General features: G+C 44.8%; 1 protein-coding gene across 3 annotated transcripts; it reads left to right on the forward strand.

Moving 5' to 3' along the window:
• The first annotated feature begins 376 nt into the window (after positions 1–376).
• On the forward strand, positions 377–17,987 carry sdr42e1 (short chain dehydrogenase/reductase family 42E, member 1). 3 transcript variants are annotated; one of them, XM_052028800.1, is made up of 3 exons: positions 377–460; positions 10,100–10,206; positions 13,989–17,987. In XM_052028800.1, the coding sequence occupies exons 2-3, from the start codon at positions 10,133–10,135 to the stop codon at positions 15,085–15,087; spliced, it is 1,173 nt and encodes a 390-aa protein (XP_051884760.1). In that variant the 5' UTR covers positions 377–460; positions 10,100–10,132; the 3' UTR covers positions 15,088–17,987. The 3 variants fall into 3 exon arrangements, with proteins under 3 accessions (XP_051884760.1, XP_051884762.1, XP_051884761.1); XM_052028802.1 differs by lacking the exon at positions 377–460 and having other exon boundaries at positions 10,098–10,202; positions 13,989–17,958; XM_052028801.1 differs by lacking the exons at positions 377–460; positions 10,100–10,206 and adding an exon at positions 12,976–13,482 and having other exon boundaries at positions 13,989–17,958.
• Positions 17,988–18,390: the final 403 nt, after the last annotated feature.

Genomic DNA, 18,390 nt, shown 5'->3' on the forward strand with positions numbered 1-18,390 from the left:
CTCCACACTTCGCCATCTTTGATCGGGGCAATGCCCATGACCCACTCCACGCCATCTTTGATCGGGGCAATGCCCATGACCCACTCCCACCCCGCCCGCCATCTTTACGCCTGGCAAGATTTATGAGTTATAAAATATTTAATTGTCCCTGGGATCGTCGCAAATGGATCCGCTTCCTTTCATTCCTCGAGCCAACTTAAAACATGAATGTAAGCTGCAGTCCTGCTGAAGGGTCCCGACCCGAAACGCCGACTGTCCATTTCCCTCCACAGATGCTGAGCTCCTGCAGCACTTTGTGGGTCGCTCCACATTTCCAGCAGCTGCCGTCTCCCCTGTGCCTTCCCGCCGCCGTGTGAGGGGGGCGGGGGTCCCGGTGCCTCTGCGCTACCGTGTGAGGGGGGCGGGGCCCTCGGCCACAACACGTGACGGAGCCGGAAGCGACTGCGAGCCGCCGGCGGAGGTGAGTGGGTCGGTGCCGAGCGCCGCTGGCAGCCGCCGGGCCGGGTAACGGCAGCGGGTCAAACACGGGGCAAAAATCTGTCTCCACACATGCCGCCCGACTCAGCGAGCTCCTGCAGCAGTTTAAGCGTGGTCGTCGTCTTGGGTCAGGACCCTGCATCAGGGCTGAGGGGATGGAGTGAGGAGAGTATGGAGAGAGCCAGTATATGGGAGAGGGAGGGGAAGGGAGGGGATGGGAGGGGAAGGGAGGGGAGGGGAGAGGGAGGGGAAGGGGGAGAGGGAGGGAGGGAGGGAGGGGAAGGGGGAGAGGGAGGGAGGGGAAGGGGGAGAGAGAGGGAGGGAGGGGAAGGGGGAGAGGGAGGGAGGGGGGGTATGGGAGGGAGGGAGGGGGGGTATGGGAGGGAGGGAGGGGGGGATGGGAGGGAGGGGGGGGATGGGAGGGAGGGAGGGGGGGGATGGGAGGGAGGGAGGGAGGGAGGGGGGGGATGGGAGGGAGGGAGGGAGGGAGGGGGGGGATGGGAGGGAGGGAGGGAGGGGGGGTATGGGAGGGAGGGAGGGGGGGATGGGAGGGAGGGAGGGGGGGGATGGGAGGGAGGGAGGGAGGGGGGGATGGGAGGGAGGGAGGGGGGGGATGGGAGGGAGGGAGGGAGGGGGGGATGGGAGGGAGGGAGGGGGGGGATGGGAGGGAGGGGGGGATGGGAGGGGGGATGGGAGGGGGGGATGGGAGGGAGGGAGGGGGGGATGGGAGGGAGGGAGGGGGGGGGATGGGAGGGGGGGGGATGGGAGGGAGGGGGGGATGGGAGGGAGGGGGGATGGGGGAGAGGGAGGGAGGTAGGGGATGAGGGGGGGATGGGAGGTAGGGGATGAGGGGGGGATGGGAGAGGGAGAGGGAGGGAGGGAGGGGGTACGGGAGGGGAGACGGGAGATGGGATGGGAGGGGAGATGGGGTGGGGAGCGATGGGCAGATGGAGCCAGGTGAGGTGGGGGTGGGAATGATGGGCGCAGCCAGGTGAGGTGGGGGGATGGGTGCAGCCAGGTGAGGTGGGGGTGGGAATGATGGGCGCAGCCAGGTGAGGTGGGGGTGGGAATGATGGGTGCAGCCAGGTGAGGTGGGAGGTGATGGGCAGATGGAGCCAGGTGGGGGAAGGGGTTGGGAGACAGCAGCTGATGGATGATAAATAAGGATAGAGGGGGTCAGATGGGGGAAGGTGGGGAGAACCCGGTTGGATTAGGAAAGGGGGGTGCAGGTTACCTGGAATTGGAAAATTCAGTGTTTATACCATTGGGTTGTAGACTACGCAGGTGGAAACTGAGGTGTTGTTCTTCTAGTTAGTGTTTGGTGTTGTCTGACAGTCATGAAGGCTGAGGACAGACGTGTGTATGGGAAGGGGAGTTGAAATGATATGCAGCCGGGACCTCAAGGTGGTCATTGCAGACAGAACGCAGGTGTTCAGTAAAACATTCACCTAGTTTATGCTTGGTTTTGCTGATGTAGAGGAGACCACTTTGAGAACATCAAATGCAGTAGACTAGGTTGGAGGAGGTATATCTGAATCTTTGCCTCACCTGGAAGGGCTCTTTAGGCCTCTGGATGGTGGTGAGGGAAGAACTGTAGGGACAGGTGTTGCAGCTAATACGTTTGCAGGCGAGAGTGCCAGAGGATGGTGGTGGGTGGGCAGGGATGAGTGAACCTGGAAGTCATGGAAGTTGTCCCTATGGAAAGCAGAAAGGGGTGGGGAAGGAAAGGTGTGACTGGTGGTGGGATCCCATTGCAGCTGGTGGAAATAACAAAGGACGATGTGCTGGATGCTTAGGCTGATAGAGTTTCCTTGGTCGTCACCCTATCTGTACTGTCTGGGAGAGTGGGTGAGAGCAGAAGTCCAGGAAGTGGAGGAAATGCGAGTGAGGGCTCCATCAATCACAGTAGAGGGGAGGCCCCATTTCCTGAAAAAGGAGGACATTTCAGCTGCCGTGAAACGGAGAGTCTCATCTTGACTTCAGATATGGCAGAGACAGAGAAACTGAGAGAAATGGATGGCATCCTTGCAAGAGACCGGGTAGGTGGAAGTGTAGTCAGGTAGCTGTGGGATTCAGTGGGCTTATGATAAACGTCAGTGGATAGTTTGTTTCTTGAGATAGAGACAGATGCAGAAAAATGAGAGAAATGTTAGAAATTGTCCAAGTGAATTTGAGAGTAGGGTGGAAGTTCGTAGTGAAGGCGATAAAATTGATGCGTTCTACAGGAGTGCACAAGGCGTCACCAATCTAGTTGTTGATGCAGCAGAGAAAGAGTTGGGGGCTGATATCCACGTAGGTTTAGAACGAAGACTGTTCATTGTAGTCAACAAAAAGTCAGGCGCAGCTAGGGCCCAAGCGAGTGCCTATGGCTACATCTTTGATTTGTAGAAAATAAGAGGAATTAAAAGTTTTCAGGGTAACAACAAGTTCTGCCAGGTGAATGAGAGTGTTAGTGGAGGGGAGCTAGTTGGATCTTTGTCCAGCCCATTCTCACCTACAACTTGCATGTGGTCCACCATTTTGACAACTTCCATTTCCCAGGCCCCGCAACCTCATTTTCACAATGACTGTCCAATCTTTTTAACCCTCCCTCCATCCTCTATCAGGAAGGTTTTGGGGCCTATGCTTCATTCTGGAACAAAGATCCAAGCAGCTCCCTGCCACTGACGCTCTCATCTGCCTGACAGAACTTGTTCTGATTTTTTTTGTCCTCCTCTTTCAGGAAATGTGGCTTCCCCTTTACTGTGGTTGATGGAGCCCTCGCTCACATTTCCTCTACTTCCTGGACTTTGGCTGTCACCCTCTCCTCTTCCCAGACAAAACAGAAATGGAGTTCTTTTGGTCCTCACCTTTCACCCTACCAGTCTCTGCATCCAGATGCTGGCTATCTCCCCTTTACATTCTCAATCCTGATACAGGGTTTTTTCTCGAAACATCAACTGTCCCTTTGCCTCCACAGATGCTGCTTGACTAACTGAGTTCCTCCAACAGTTTTTATTTGCTCCAGATTACAGCATCTCCTGTATCTCCAGATTAAATACTGAGTGCTGGTATCAACTGGTAAAGGTGTCAGATTATCAGAGAGAGAGTGGTGCATTAATCACTGAAAGTTTATCTGCTGGTGGTGGCCACTTCATGGAGGTTTCCTTTGCTGGCTCGTAAGAAACTTGACCTTGTATATGAGTGCCTCACAGATCTTGATGGCTGGAGCATCGTGGCTAGACACTTCCCTCAATCTCCCATTATCCCCTTTATTCAGAACTCCTGAGACTTAGTTTTGACCAAGGTTTAGGGCATCTGTCTTAATATCTGTTTAAATATTAAATAAAAACAGAAAATGCTGGATTCACTTGTCAACCAGCATCAGTGGAAAGGGGAACAATTAACATTTCAGGTCTCAGCAGTGAAATGCCTGGGATATTTTGCTGTGTTAGTGGTGTTATATCAATGGAAATTGTTGTGGAAGAAGCAAACATTTCATATTCCATCTAACTGACTCCAGTGCAGTTTATGCCATTAGCTCTGTTAGGATTCAGGGTTAATGAGGTGGGGTAGCAGACCTGGCCTTATTTGGGGAAGTATTATCATCTGGCATTATCCTGCTGTGTTGCCCACATGACTATACTTAAAACCATAAGAAGTGGGAACGAGTAGGTTCAGCTTCTCAAACCTGCTCTGGCTGATCTGACACATCCACTTTCCTGCTCTTTCTCCATAGCCACTGATTCCCTTACTGATTGGAAATCTATCCATCACAGCCTTAAGTACGCACAAAGTTTCTGCCCCCACAGCTTGGTAAGGAGTTCCAAAGACTCAACACTCTGAGAAAAGAAATTCTTCCTTATCTCAGTCTTGAATGGACGCCTTATTTTGACACCATGCCCTCTGATTCTGGGCTCTCAGATGAGAAGAAACATCCTCTCTAGTTTTATCTTCCCTAGCCCCCAGTGAATCTTAAATGTTTCAGTAAGATTACCTCTCATTCTTTTAAACTCCAGTGAGAAGAGTCCCAGCTGGTTTCATCTTTCTTGGGCCAATCCCTCTATATGATGGATCATCGTAGTGAACCTTTACTGAACTGCCTCCAATTAAGTAATATCTTTCCTTAAATAAGGGGGCCAAATTCGTGAGGTGGTCTTATTAAAGCCTTGTACAGTAAGATTTCTCTTTTATACTCCAACTCCCTTGAAATAAGGATTAACATTCCATTAGCCATTCCTATTACCTGCTGCATTTGTGCTAGTTTTCTGTGTGTTCTGCACAAGGACCCCCTCTATGATGCAGCTTTCTGCATTCCTTCTCCAAAGTGCTTCATTCATTCCTTCCTTCCAAATGAACACTTTGTAGCGGCTGCTACCGTGATGTGAAAGCAAGACACTAGTCGGTGGGCTGCAGAACAAAAACTGATTTATTTTCCCGCCTTGTGAGGGCCTTTTAAGAGGAACGGTTCCCGCCCACCGAGAACGGAAATGACGTATGCGCTACGTCATCAAACCTTTCCCGTGCGCGGGTTCTCCCCGTCGCTCAGGGAAGATGAAGGCCCAACGCCATCTTGGGCCTCGCCGCTCCGACGATGCGTGACCTGACCATCGGACGGTGAGTCGCTACACAACCCCCCCCCCCCCCCACCTCAGAACCGGCGATATGGTCCCCAAGGTTCACGGGCTGTGCTAGCCGTTGCTTAGGAGGTCGGCCTCTGCATCGCAATGTTGGGACTTCGATCGGTTGTTGTAGATCTAAATGGGCCGGTTTGAGGCAGTCCATTGTGAAGACCTCTTCCTTGCCCCCAGTGTCCAAAATAAAGGTGGACCCATTATTCCTGACGACCCGGAACGGCCCCTCGTATGGTCGTTGCAACGGTGCCCGGGATGTGCCCCTGCGAATGAAAACAAACTTACAGTCTCGTAGTTCCTTGGGCTCACAGGATGGGGCTTGACCATGCCGCAAAGTGGGAATTGGTGCCAAGCTGCCGAGCCTCTCGCGCAGTCTTTCCAGGACTGCCGTGGGTTGTTCCTTTTGGCCCCGAAGGGCGCGTATGAAATCCCCTGGGACGACCAGGGGCACCCCGTACACGAGTTCAGCTGACGAAGCATGGAGATCTTCCTTGGGGGCAGTGCATATGCCGAGCAGGACCCAAGGCAGTTCGTCGACCCCGTTAGGACCCTTCAGGCGGGCCATCAGGGCTGTTTTTAGATGGCGGTGGAAACGTTCTGCCAACCCGTTTGATTGAGGGTGGTAGGCCGTGGTGGTGTGCAGCTGCGTCCCGAGCATGTTCGCTAATGCAGACCAGAGGCTGGAGGTAAACTGGGTGCCCCTGTCTGAAGTGATGTGGGCTGGAACACCAAAACGTGAGATCCAAGTTGTGAGCAGCGCCCGGGCGCAGGAATCAGTCGTGATGTTGGATAGAGGGGTTGCCTCTGGCCACCTCGTGAATCGGTCCACGATGGTAAGGAGGTACCGGGCTCCTCTTGAAACTGGCAGAGGACCAACGAGGTCAATGTGGATGTGGTCGAACCTTCTACGGGTAGGCTTGAACTGCTGTGGCAGGACCTTGGTGTGTCGTTGGATTTTTGATGTCTGGCAGTGCGGATAAGTCCTGGCCCACTCACTGACCTGTTTGCGCAGGCCATGCCAGACGAACTTGCTGGCGACCAGTCAAACAGTTGATCTGATGGACGGGTGCGCCAACCCGTGTACTGAGTCAAAAACGCGTTTCCGCCAGGCTGCAGGAACTATAGGGCGGGCTTGACCTGTTGCAATGTCGCAAAGGAGGGTCTGCTGACCTGGACCAACTAAGAAATCTTGGAGCTGCAGGCCCGAGACCGCGGTTCTGTAGCTAGGCAGCTCGTCGTCAGCTTGCTGTGTGTCAGCCAGGCCCGTGTAGTCAACACCCAGGGACAGGCTGTGGATGGTTGGTCTGGAAGGTGCGTCAGCAACGACATTGTCCTTTCCGGAGACATGTTGGATATCCATTGTGAATTTGGAAATGTAGGACAAATGTCGCTGCTGACAAGCCAACCAGGGATCGGAGACCTTGGAGAAGGCGAAGGACAAAGGCTTATAGTCAGTGAAAGTGGTGAAAGGCTTGCCTTCTTAAAAAGTACCGGAAATGCTGGACCGCTGGGTACAGCGCTAGAGGTTCCCGATCAAAAGCGCTGTATTTCAGATCGGGTGGTCTAAGGTGTCTGCTGAAAAATGCCAAGGGTTGCCAACGGCCTGTACTCCACCAACCGCGGTGTTGGATGCGTCCACCGTGAGGGCGGTTGGGACATCTGTCCTAGGGTGTACCAGCATCGCGGCATCTGCTAGGGCGTCCTTGGCCTTAACGAAGGCAGCCGCAGCCTCGTCGTTCCAGGCGAGGTCCTTGCCCTTGCCAGACATCAGCGAGAACAAAGGGCGCATGATACGGGCTGCTGCAGGGATGAACTGATGGTAAAAGTTGATCATCCCCAGGAATTCCTGCAGGCCTTTGACCATGTTGGGACAGGCAAAATGGCGGATAGCGTGTACCTTGGCGGGTAGGGGTGTTGCTCCTTTGCTGGTGATTCTGTGGCTGAGGAAATCGATAGAGTCAAGTCCGAATTGGCACTTGGCCGGGTTGATAGGCCGAAATCACGGAGACGGGAGTACAGTTGGCGGAGGTGGGAAAGGTGTTCTTGGCCGTCACGGCTGGCGATTAGTATGTCATCTAAGTAAATGAACACAAAGTCTAGGTATCGGCCTACCGCGCCCATCAGCTGCTGGAAAGTCTGCGTGGCGTTCTTAAGGCCGAATGGCATTTGAAGGAATTCGAAGAAGCTGAATGGAGTGATGAGCGCAGTTTTGGGGACGTTGTCAGGGTGGACCGGGATTTAGTGGTATCCCCGGATGAGGTCCACCTTGGAGAAGATGTGGGCTCCGTGTAGGTTCGCCGTGAAGTCTTGGATGTGAGGAATGGGGTAGCGGTCTGGGGTGGTGGCGTCATTCAGCCTGCGGTAGTCACCGCAGGGCCTCCACCCGCTGGTGGCTTTGGGGACCAATTGCGGGGGGGGGGGTGGGGCGGGGCGGGAGGCTCAGGGGCTGTCTGACCTGCGAACGATCCCCAGCTTGTCCATGTGGCGGAACTCTTCCTTTGCCAGGCGGAGCTTGTCTGGAGGTAGTCGTCGTGCTCAGGCATGAAGGGGTGGCCCTGTGGTAATGATGTGGTGCTGCACCCCATGTTTGGGCATCGAATTTGTAAACTGAGGTGCCAAAACCGATGGGAACTCAGCTAGGAGCTTGGTGAACTCGTTGCCAGACAGGGAAATGGAGTCCAGGCGTAGGGCTGGTAGTCTGGCTTCTCCCGGGGGTAGGTTTGGAAAGTTCTGGAGTGCACTAGCCGCTTCCCTCGCAGGTTGTCTAATGGGCTGTGGGCCCGAAGGAAATTGGCTCCCAGGAGTGGCCGGGCGACAGTGGCAAGGGTAGAGTTCCAGGTAAAACGGCTGTCGCCGAATTGTAATTGAACTATACAGGTACCGAAAGTCCGTATCGTGCCATTTGTGGCATTGAGTACAGGACCTCGTTGCCTGTTACGAGTGTCGCAGCCAGTCGGGGGCAAAATACTGACCTCTGCTCCAGTATCGACAAGGAAACGACGCCTGGACTGCTTGTCCCGAACGAATAGGAGGCTGTGTTGGCGGCTAGCCGTCAGCGGCTGGCCCTGGCGTTTCCCTGAAACTTGCAGGGTGGGGGGCATCGACAGGCCTCCGCACCCCACTTTTGATGGTAGAAACACAGCTGGTCACCAGTGTCGTCGTCTGTGTTTCTGGGATGTGGTTGCTCAGTTGCTGGGACTGGTTTAGGTAGGCGTTGGGCTCGCGGCCTGGCAATTTGGCCGACGGACGACCCGCTCACATGTTTGGCCTTCCACAGGACATCTGCCCGGTCAGCTACCTCGCATGGGTTGCTGAAGTCGGCATCGGCCAACAGCAGATGAATGTCATCGGGTAGTTGTTTGAGGAAGGCCTGTTTGAACATTAGGTAAGGCTTGTGTCCCTCAGCCAAGGCCAGCATCTCGTTCATTAGGGCCGATGGGGATCTGTCCCCCAGGCCATCGAGATGAAGCAGGTGGGTGGTGCGCTCGCGACTGGAGAGGCCGAAGGTCCGAATAAGAAGGTCTTTGAAAGCTGGGTACTTATCCTCCTCCGGAGGCTACTGGATGAAGTCTCCGACCTGGGCGGCTGTCTCCTGGTCCAGAGAGCTGACCACGTGTTAGTACTTTGTGGAGTTGGAGGTGATCTGCCGAAGTTGGAATTGTGCTTCAGCCTGGTTGAACCAGACGCTGGGCTGAAGCGTCCAAAAGGTGGGCAGCTTGAGTGCCACTGCGTTGGCTGCTGCGTTGTTGTCCATTGTGCGGGTCCAAAATCCATTTGGATCGTCGGGGTCACCAATGTAGCGGCTGCTACCGTGATGTGAAAGCAAGAGACTAGTTGGTGGGCTGCAGAACAAAAACTGATTTATTTTCCCGCCTTGTGCGGGCCTTTTAAGAGGAACGGTTCCCGCCCACCGAAAACGGAAATGATGTATGCGCTACGTCATCAAACTTTTCCCCCGCGCAGTTTCTCCCCGTCAATCGGGGAAGATGAAGGCCCAACGCCATCTTGGACCTTGCCACTCCGATGACGAATGACCCGACCGCCGAGCCGGTTCGCTTGCTCGGTCGGTGAGTCGCTACAACTTCATATTTTTCCACATTATACTCCATTTGCTAATTTTTTGCTTGCTCACTTAATGTATCAATATCTCTGTGTAAACTGTTTGTGTCTTCCTGCCAACTTGTGTTCCTGCTTATCCTTGTGTCGTCCACAAATTCAGCTACCACAGATTCATTTTCTTCCTTTAAGTCAATACATTATAAACATTTCTGGGCCCTGTGGTACCCCATGGGTTACATCAGTTGGAAATGGAATAGACCGATCTATTACATCGCTATTCTTCCATGCCCACTATTCTTTTTGCAGTTAAACAGAAGTATTCAAAGAATATGTTTTTAAAAGAAAGAAGTATTTTACACCTCTCAGGGTTTTTATTCTAGTAAAAACCATGAGAGGTGTTTGACAGCAGTATCCTGATATTTTTCTTGCATTCCTGGAGAACCCAGAGGAACTCTGAAGGGTTGTAAGCCCTAGGCTGAATGTCGGGTGTTATAATTAGTGTTATAGTAAGTGCTGAAGCTGAGAATTGTCATTGCCAGCACCTTTTCACAAGATGCATTATATTTAGTGATGATAATGTACACACATTATAGGACATGTATTTATTTACAGAGTTAAAGTAAGTTGATTTTCCATGTAGTCTTTTGCATGTCCCAATATTTCTTTTCTATGCTAAAAATGTTCTTTAAAGAAGTGTTTTACTTTCCTCCTTGGTTATGATTTGTTGTTTGTAAGAATTCTCCAATGCGATTGGTTGTTAAACAGCATGCTGATGTCTTTGTTACTTGATGTTAGAAATCTCCAGCAGTTAACCTGACTTTGGGTGAACTCCACACAAACAATTCTTTCTGATCACCAACTTGTAGATAAGTTGCTTTGTTTTTCAGTATTTTATATTGTGAATTATTTTTATCTTTAGAGAAGTTGTATTTGCATTTTATTTTCAACAGCCCACTATACTTTTGGACATTTAATCTCAAGAAATGAAGACATCCGAAAAGATCACAGCACCTGAAACTATTCTGATAACTGGTGGGGGAGGTTATTTAGGATGTAGGTAAGATTCTTTATGATATACTTGAATTAAATTGTAATTACATATTGGAGTTTCAGTTTGAAAGTGAGGTAAATAATAAGTACACTTTACAATGATGTTTCTGTGCAGGGAATTGCCTTTACATTGTGCTAAGTAAAAACCCCATTCAAAGTTGTGGCTGCGTGCCATTTTGCTTCCGAAGCTTCTGTTAATTCAAAATCCCTCGGCAAGAAACAAACTTGGACAACTTTTAATAAATTTAGTCCATTAATAGTAGTGGGATGATGAGGCAACAACTGATGGATTCCATTTCACTATTTGGATGCATTCTCATTTCTCATCAGGTGAACCTGTTTGCTCGTTTGATTATCAGTCCACCTTCTGGAAGATAGGAAAAACTGTCAAGTAACATTGGCAAATACATAAAATTCAGTACATACAAGGATTGTTAAGGGCTCTAGGTCATGTAGTATCCTTTGTCTGCAATTGGATGTTGGAAAGTAAAGATATGCTTCAGGTTTTAGTGGATGCAAAATCTGCCCACTGGAGTAACTGATAATATGGAATTATTGAAACATTTAACAGACCTATAGCCTGCTTTATATGGTTAACTGGATGATTATAGAAGTCACCAATGCGATGATGTAGCAATTTAAAAAATATAAGGTAAAACATGAGGGTAAAAACACAGAGCAGAGGCCCATTGAAACTCATACTTTTCTCTTGCTCGCACGTCTTCCCTACATAATTTTCTCTGCAACCTCCCAGAGAAGTGATAATCTGTCACTCTTTAGTATTGCTAACTCCAACCTCAATGCTGTGTTATTCCAGCATTTTCTGCAGTATATATATTCTCTGAAAAGTTTAGTGCAGAATTTTGTTGGAAAGCATTCTTTTTCTGTTCCAGTAGACCTTACAATGAGCCTGCTCAAGATTTGGAATTATCATTGTCTGTGATTGTTGGATGCACTTTTCCTTAGTAACCAGTATCTGGAGATTTCTTTCACTGCCTCAATGCCACTCCACTTAGAATGTGCATCTGCCATGTGCCTTATTTACTATATCTATAGCAATAAGGAAGTTATGGATGTGCAGTGCATTTTCAGTATGTCACTATTTTGTTTATGTGCAGTTGTCAAATTGGATGCATTTGCATTTCTTGGATTTGTACTTTTTTTCTTTTTCAATCTTTTTATTAGTTTTCAAATTAATACAGATTAATATATCAATGTTTATACATGTAATACAAAGAGATCAGGAAAACAATCATGACATGGATAATCATAAAGAACAATAGAGTATAAAACAAAATCTGTAGATCCAATGATTTGTTAGTAAATGAATATAATACAAAAGAAAAGATTTATTATAAAATATAAAACAAAGGGAAAAAAACCCAAAACAATAAGAAAAATTATAAACAATATATCAAACCAAACTAAGCTAAAGAAAAAAAAATTAAAAGAAAAACAAAAAAAAACTGGACTAGAATTTCTCAATAGAAACAGCAATATTATGTCATCAACTCCGTTCCTCTAAATTGAAAGGTTATTATAAGGGGATCTATATCATGTGAAAATATTGAATAAATGGACTCCAAACTTCCTCAAATTTAAGCGAAGGATCAACAGTACCACTCCTAATTTTTTCCAAGTTTAAACATGATATAGTTTGAGATAACCATTGAAAAGTAGTAGGGGGTATTGGATCCTTCCATTTAAGCAAAATGGATCGTTTGGCCATTAATGTAACAAAGGCAATCATACGGTAAGCGGAGGCAGATAGATGGTCAGATTCTATCCTTGGTAAACCAAAAATTGCAGTGATAGGATGAGGTTGTAAATCAATCTTCAATACATTTGAAATAATGTTAAAAATATCTTTCCAATATTTTTCCAAAAGAGGACAGGACCAAAACATATGTGTCAAAGAAGCCACATTCGATTTACATCTGTCACATATAGGATTTATATGTTGATAAAAACGAGCTAGTTTATCTTTAGACATATGGGTCCTGTGAACTACCTTAAACTGTATCAAAGAATGCCTGGCACACATTGAAGATGTATTAACTAAATGAAGAATTTTCTTCCAAGTCTCTGCAGGTATAGATGTCTGGAGTTCACTTTCCCATTCGTTCTTAATTTTGTCCAGTGGTTCTGAATGAATTTTCATAATTAAATCATAAATTATTGCTATCAAGCCCTTCTGACAAGGATTAAAACCAAAAATTTTTTCTGTAACTTCAGTTTTGTAGGGTGTGGGGAAAAAAGGGTGTAGTAGCTTTTAAAAAATTTCTAATTTGCAAATATCGAAAAAAGTGTGATCTAGGCAAATTGTATTTGTTAGACAATTGTTCAAAAGATGAAAAACGGTTATCAATGAATAAATCACGAAAACATACTATTCCCTTCCTTTTCCATATGGAAAAAGCTGATTCAGCTCTAGATGGATAAAAGAAAAAATTAGATTGAATGGGACTTGATAGATTAAATTTATTCAATCCAAAAAATTTACGAAATTGAAACCATATTCGTATTGTATGTTTAACAATTGGGTTAATCATATGTTTACTTAATTTGGTAAGTGCAAAAGGGAGTGGAGCTCCTAAAATAGAAAAGATTTGTACTTCAATTTAAAATTCTTATATTCCAGGTTTATATTTTATTGATTTAGAATGTTGTTTCCCTTTGTTTCCGTTTTGGAAAGCGCCATTAATTTGTGAAGCTCCTGTTGCAAGAGTTTGATAGTAAAGCATGTAACATTCTTGCACAAATACAACAGTGACATTGGAATACTGTTTCAATAATAAGTCTAAGTGTTTAACAATAAAAACAGATGGAAATATTTAAACAGCTTGTACTGTATCTGCTTTATTGATAGATACTTGTGTTTCATGTAGATCATGGTGTCCTAATTTTTCTAATTAATCTCACTACTATTATCCAAGTATCTGAAGATCTTGGCACGATTCACGGCATTTTAGGCTTGCCATATATATGCAGCATGGAACCAGACAGTTCAATGATGGTAGTATTGGTTGTGGAAAGTCATGCATCACAAAATTTGCAAATAGCCCCCTGGAGTACTTGCAATAATAGCATTTAGGTCAGAAATAAAGGGTATTACGTCTGTTATGTACGCATTAATTTGAGTATTTTCTCACTATCTGCAAGTTAATTTTTCTTAATTTATGATTAACATTTGTACTTCATCTTTTTGTTATTTTGTCCTATTTTCAAAGAATTGCTGCCAAAAGATTCAATAGTAACTCTAAAAGGAATTGATATATACTTGGTAAGGATAAATTTTTAGGATAGTGGGGATATTTTGGGGGAGTGGATTACTTGGGAGGTGGTATGTGAATGATGCATTTTAATTTGGGGAATTAGCTAGTTATTTCAAAGATTTAATTTAACAGAAAATGCTGAAAGCACTCAGCATGTTGGGCAGCATTTATGGAAAAAGGGGGTTAATATGTCATGTCAAAAGTCTTCAACCTGAAACATTAAATGTGTTTCTTTTTCCACAGTTCCTCCTGACCTGTTGGGTGTTTATTGTTTTTATTTTAGACTTCTAGCATCTGCAGGGTTTTGATTTTCATTTAAAAGACTCAATTTCCTAGGCACTATGCTTATGAAAGAAAGAACCTTCCTACATTTTTGATGTACTTTAAAAGTGAAAATGAATTATAACTGAATATTTGCATCTGTTCTATCCAATAATTGTATGTTAATGATCTAATGTAACAGTGAAATATTTTTAGTAAATACTTTTAAGCTGTCTTTTGTCTTTTATTTTAGATTGGGTTGCACCCTGCAGAAGATGGGTCTGAAGGTGGTTCTGTTCGACATCCACAGTCCCTTACAGGAAGTGCCTGATGCAGTAAGCTTTATAAAGGGAGATATCTGCAACTACCTGGAAGTAGAGGCTGCATTCAGGAATGTAGATTGTGTTTTCCATTTAGCTTCTTATGGCATGTCTGGAAGGGAGCAGTTAAATGTAAAGCTGATAGAGGAAGTCAATGTTAAAGGAACAGATAATGTAATCAAGGCATGCCTGTGGAATGGGGTACCAAGACTTCTTTACACAAGTACATACAATGTTGTGTTTGGGGGCCAAGTAATTAAAAATGGAGATGAGTCGCTCCCTTATCTTCCACTGCATCTTCACCCAGATCACTATTCAAGGACCAAATCTTTAGCCGAGATGAAGGTGCTACATGCAAATAGCACAAAGCTAAAGAAAGGCACTGGTGTTTTACGGACATGTGCCCTGCGGCCGGCAGGTATCTATGGACCTGGTGAACAAAGACACCTTCCAAGGATAGTTAATTATATAGAGAATGGTCTCTTCAAGTTTGTATATGGGGCAGCGGATTGTCTGGTAGAGTTTGTCCACATTGACAACCTTGTTTCCGCACAAGTACTGGCATCAGAAGCTCTAACAGGAGGAAAAAATTACATAGCAGCTGGCCAAGCTTATTTTGTCTCTGATGGCAAACCAGTGAACAACTTTGAATTTTTCAAACCACTGGTGGAAGGCCTTGGCTACAAGTACCCCACAATTCGACTGCCACTCAGACTGATCTATTACTTTGCTTTCCTAACAGAAATCATTCATTTTTTTGTAGGTCGCATTTATAATTTTCAACCATTTCTGACTCGCACAGAAGTCTACAAAACAGGAGTCACTCATTATTTCAGCATACAGAAGGCTAGAAAAGATCTTGGGTATGATCCACAAGAGCATAGTTTAAATGAAATAGTGGAGTGGTTTAAAGCACGTGGTCATGGGCGGAAATCATCAACGTACAGCATTAGACACCTTGTGTTGGATGTCATATTTTTACTGTTGCTGTTGATAGTTATCATGTCTTGGCTTCCAGTAGTTTCAGCATAATATTCCACGCAGTTAATATTCTACTGAACATTCCTTACAGCCCAGAGCCTAATTGGTAAAGTTTGAAAATTGGCACAGGTTTGAAAATAGAGGAAACAACATGACTGTTCAATGTATTTTCATGATAAAATGAGCTTCAATTACCACTGATAGTCTGAGATCAACGTAGTGAATTAGTTTTGGCTTTCCCATCAGGGTAAATTAATGGGAAGAAGAGTTGGGGCCAGAAAAGGCATAAGAAGGCAATTATCTTTCCTTTTTGGTGGCATGTCTTGCAAAATTAGAGAGGCAAGGTAGTGAATGGGAGATTTTTTTTTTCTTTAGCGTCGGGTGGTTTTGAAATATTTAGATAACATCTTTGATTGTTGGAATAAGAGAGTGGCAAAGAAATATGTTGAGAAGGTGCCGAGGAGGAAGAAAGAGAGTCTCCCTTTATAAATCCTACAAAGGCTGACATCAGGCTAGAAGTAAAGCAATAGTATAATTTTAACATCGAACCTGGGTCAGGTTTGGTCATGAATTGTGGAATACCTGAGGATGCTGTGGCATAACTTGATTTTGTGACCAAGGAGGTGGTTTATGATAGATAAGTTGAGAAACATCCTTGCCCTCTAGAAAATGTGCAGAGTAATAAACTAATTTGACCATGATAAGGGAGAAGTGTTTTTTTTCTTCCGTTCATTCATTTTTCTAGATCTGGCCATTGTAGGGAAGGGCAGCATTTATTGTCCATCTCTAATTACCCTTGAGAAGATGGTACTGAGGGTCACCTTGAATTATTGTAGTCCTTCTTGTCAAGGTGCATCCACAGCACTGTTGGATAAGGAGAACCAGAATGTAGACCCTGTGAACTTGGAGGAAAACCTACAGGCAATGGTGTTCCTTTGTGCTTACTGCCTTTGTCTTCCTTGGTGGAAGGGTTTGGGAGGTGTTGTCGAAATAACTGATATCATTTACTGCAGTACATTATATAGATGGTACATACTGCATCCACAGTGAGCCAGTGGTAAAGGGAATGAATGTTTAGGGTGGTTGATGGGGTATCAGTTGATAGAGGTATTTTGCCCTGGATGATACCAAGCTTCAAGAGAGTTGCTGGAGCTGCATTCATCCAGGCAAGTGGAGAGTATTCTATCACATTCCTAACATGTGATTTGATTGGTTTGAAGCTTTTATTGCCTTACATTTTGCCTATCACGATTATAATGAATATGTTTATATATTGACGTAGAAAAATGAAGAAAAATAACTGACAAACTCAAGGAAATTAATCAAATCTCTCTCTGAAACTGAATTAATGGGTAACAAATGGAATATTAACTTAAATATCAAGGTATTTTATATTCTGTTTAATTCATTGATGTATTCATAATATGATGGACTTTACTCTTCTTGCTGAGACTCTGGTGAAAACATTTAAGTGGTTTGAAGGTTAAATTCAAGTTAATGCTATTGTCAGTGCACATAATTCTCAGCAGAAATGATGATGAATGAGGTAATACTTCCATATAACACTTCAACATATCAGAGGCCTTCTGATAATAGATTGCTATTTGGTATGCAATGTGGTTAATGTAGACAAAATGACAGACATTCTGTACCGGTAGCATTCTTCAGACAGTCAAGAGATTAAGCACTTTTTAATCTCTGTTTTTGTTAGAGAAGGAATGTTAATCAGGGGAAAAATTTATCTTCATCTTTGAATGGTGGCAAAAGATTATTAACTGAGCAAACAAGATCTGCAGCATTATGACACATGTTTGGAACTATACTGATCTGGCAGATTGGATTAGGGCATTAAAGTCGATTAAGAAATTTGAAACCAATTTTCTGGCTGGGAATGTGATGCAACTGAGCTGATGAAGTTGGTAAACCAAAGTTTTGGTTAGCCTTTTGAAAGGGAATGTCTCATTTTTATAGTTACAAATGACATGCAGGCCATTTGGCCCATCAAGACGATGGCAGGTCTGTGGAACATTCCCATTTGTCCCATTTCCCTACTTAGTTCCCTGTAACTTGCTCTCTCTTATATGCCCATTGACTCCATCCTGATTCTCCTACCACCCACCTACAGTACGGGTGATTTTTCTTCAAGTAGTTAACCTACTGATCAGCACGTCTTTGAGATATGGGAAGAAACGAGCACCTGTAGGAAATTAACTGGTCACAGGAAGAATGTACAAACTGTACATGGAGCACCCAGGATTGAAGCTGGGTCACTGGAGCTATACACAGCAGCACTACTATTGCACTGCTGTTACGCCACTCTGCCTGATCTGAGTGAGCTCATTCACCAACCTTTTGGTTATTGGCTGAATGTGCCAACCAATTGTAGTGCAGAAACTGACTGCACTCCATATTTCTCATAGTCCCATGCATGAACTTAAAATTTGTATACCATAGTACACCAATGTGATTTAAAACTGTTGAGAGCATTTAGTTAGTTAAGTATAAAAGTGAGAGAGACTGACGATATGAAAACATATTTAATGTAACCAAGTTTATATTACCAGATAAAGGGAATTGGGCAAATCTTTTGGCTTTTATTACAACTACTGTAAATCATGTAACCCTTCAGAGGAAAGGCAAATCTGGGTTTTAGTTTTTTTTAAGGATTGTTATTTTAGATTTCTGGTACTTTCCAGCAATTTATTTTTGTTAACTGGAAATGCAGAAATTAAGATGGTGTCCTTATCAATGTATGCAATATTTGCACTAATGGGAAGAAAAATAAGCTTAAGCATGATAATTTGATAGACTAATGTTTGTGCTGCATTTTAAATCAAAAATGATTGTCAGAGGCAAACTACACTGGCAAAAACTTTTGTTAATATGGAACATTTTTAAAGGTATTTGTATAAAAATGCTACATTTACTAATAAATTTATCTTGCAGACATTATCTGTTTAATAGTTTGGATGAATATTTTAAGCATGAAGTTCTGACCAACTGCTTTTAATATGAATAGTGTCTGAGAGATTCAGTGTGGAAACAGGCCTGCGTTGAACATTATGTACCCATTTTTACACAACTGCTACCCCAACTAATTGAATGTAAATGAAATTCATGTTTCATGGGCTCTGTTAGTAAATAACTGTGTTACTGAGTCCGTAACACTTCTTCAACAACTTGGCCAAACTTGTTTAGAAAGAAATTGAATTTTTTTTCTTTTAAATACATATTCCTTCATTTTCACAAACACCCTCCAATATTTAAAACATTTTGTTATAATTGTTGTTTTAGACATTGAAATGTAACATTTATTGTGACTGGCAAAACTCTATTTGTTGTCATTAATACTGT

This window comes from Pristis pectinata, chromosome 13 (genome assembly GCF_009764475.1).
Source record: "Pristis pectinata isolate sPriPec2 chromosome 13, sPriPec2.1.pri, whole genome shotgun sequence".
Classification (NCBI taxonomy): Eukaryota; Metazoa; Chordata; class Chondrichthyes; order Rhinopristiformes; family Pristidae; genus Pristis; species Pristis pectinata.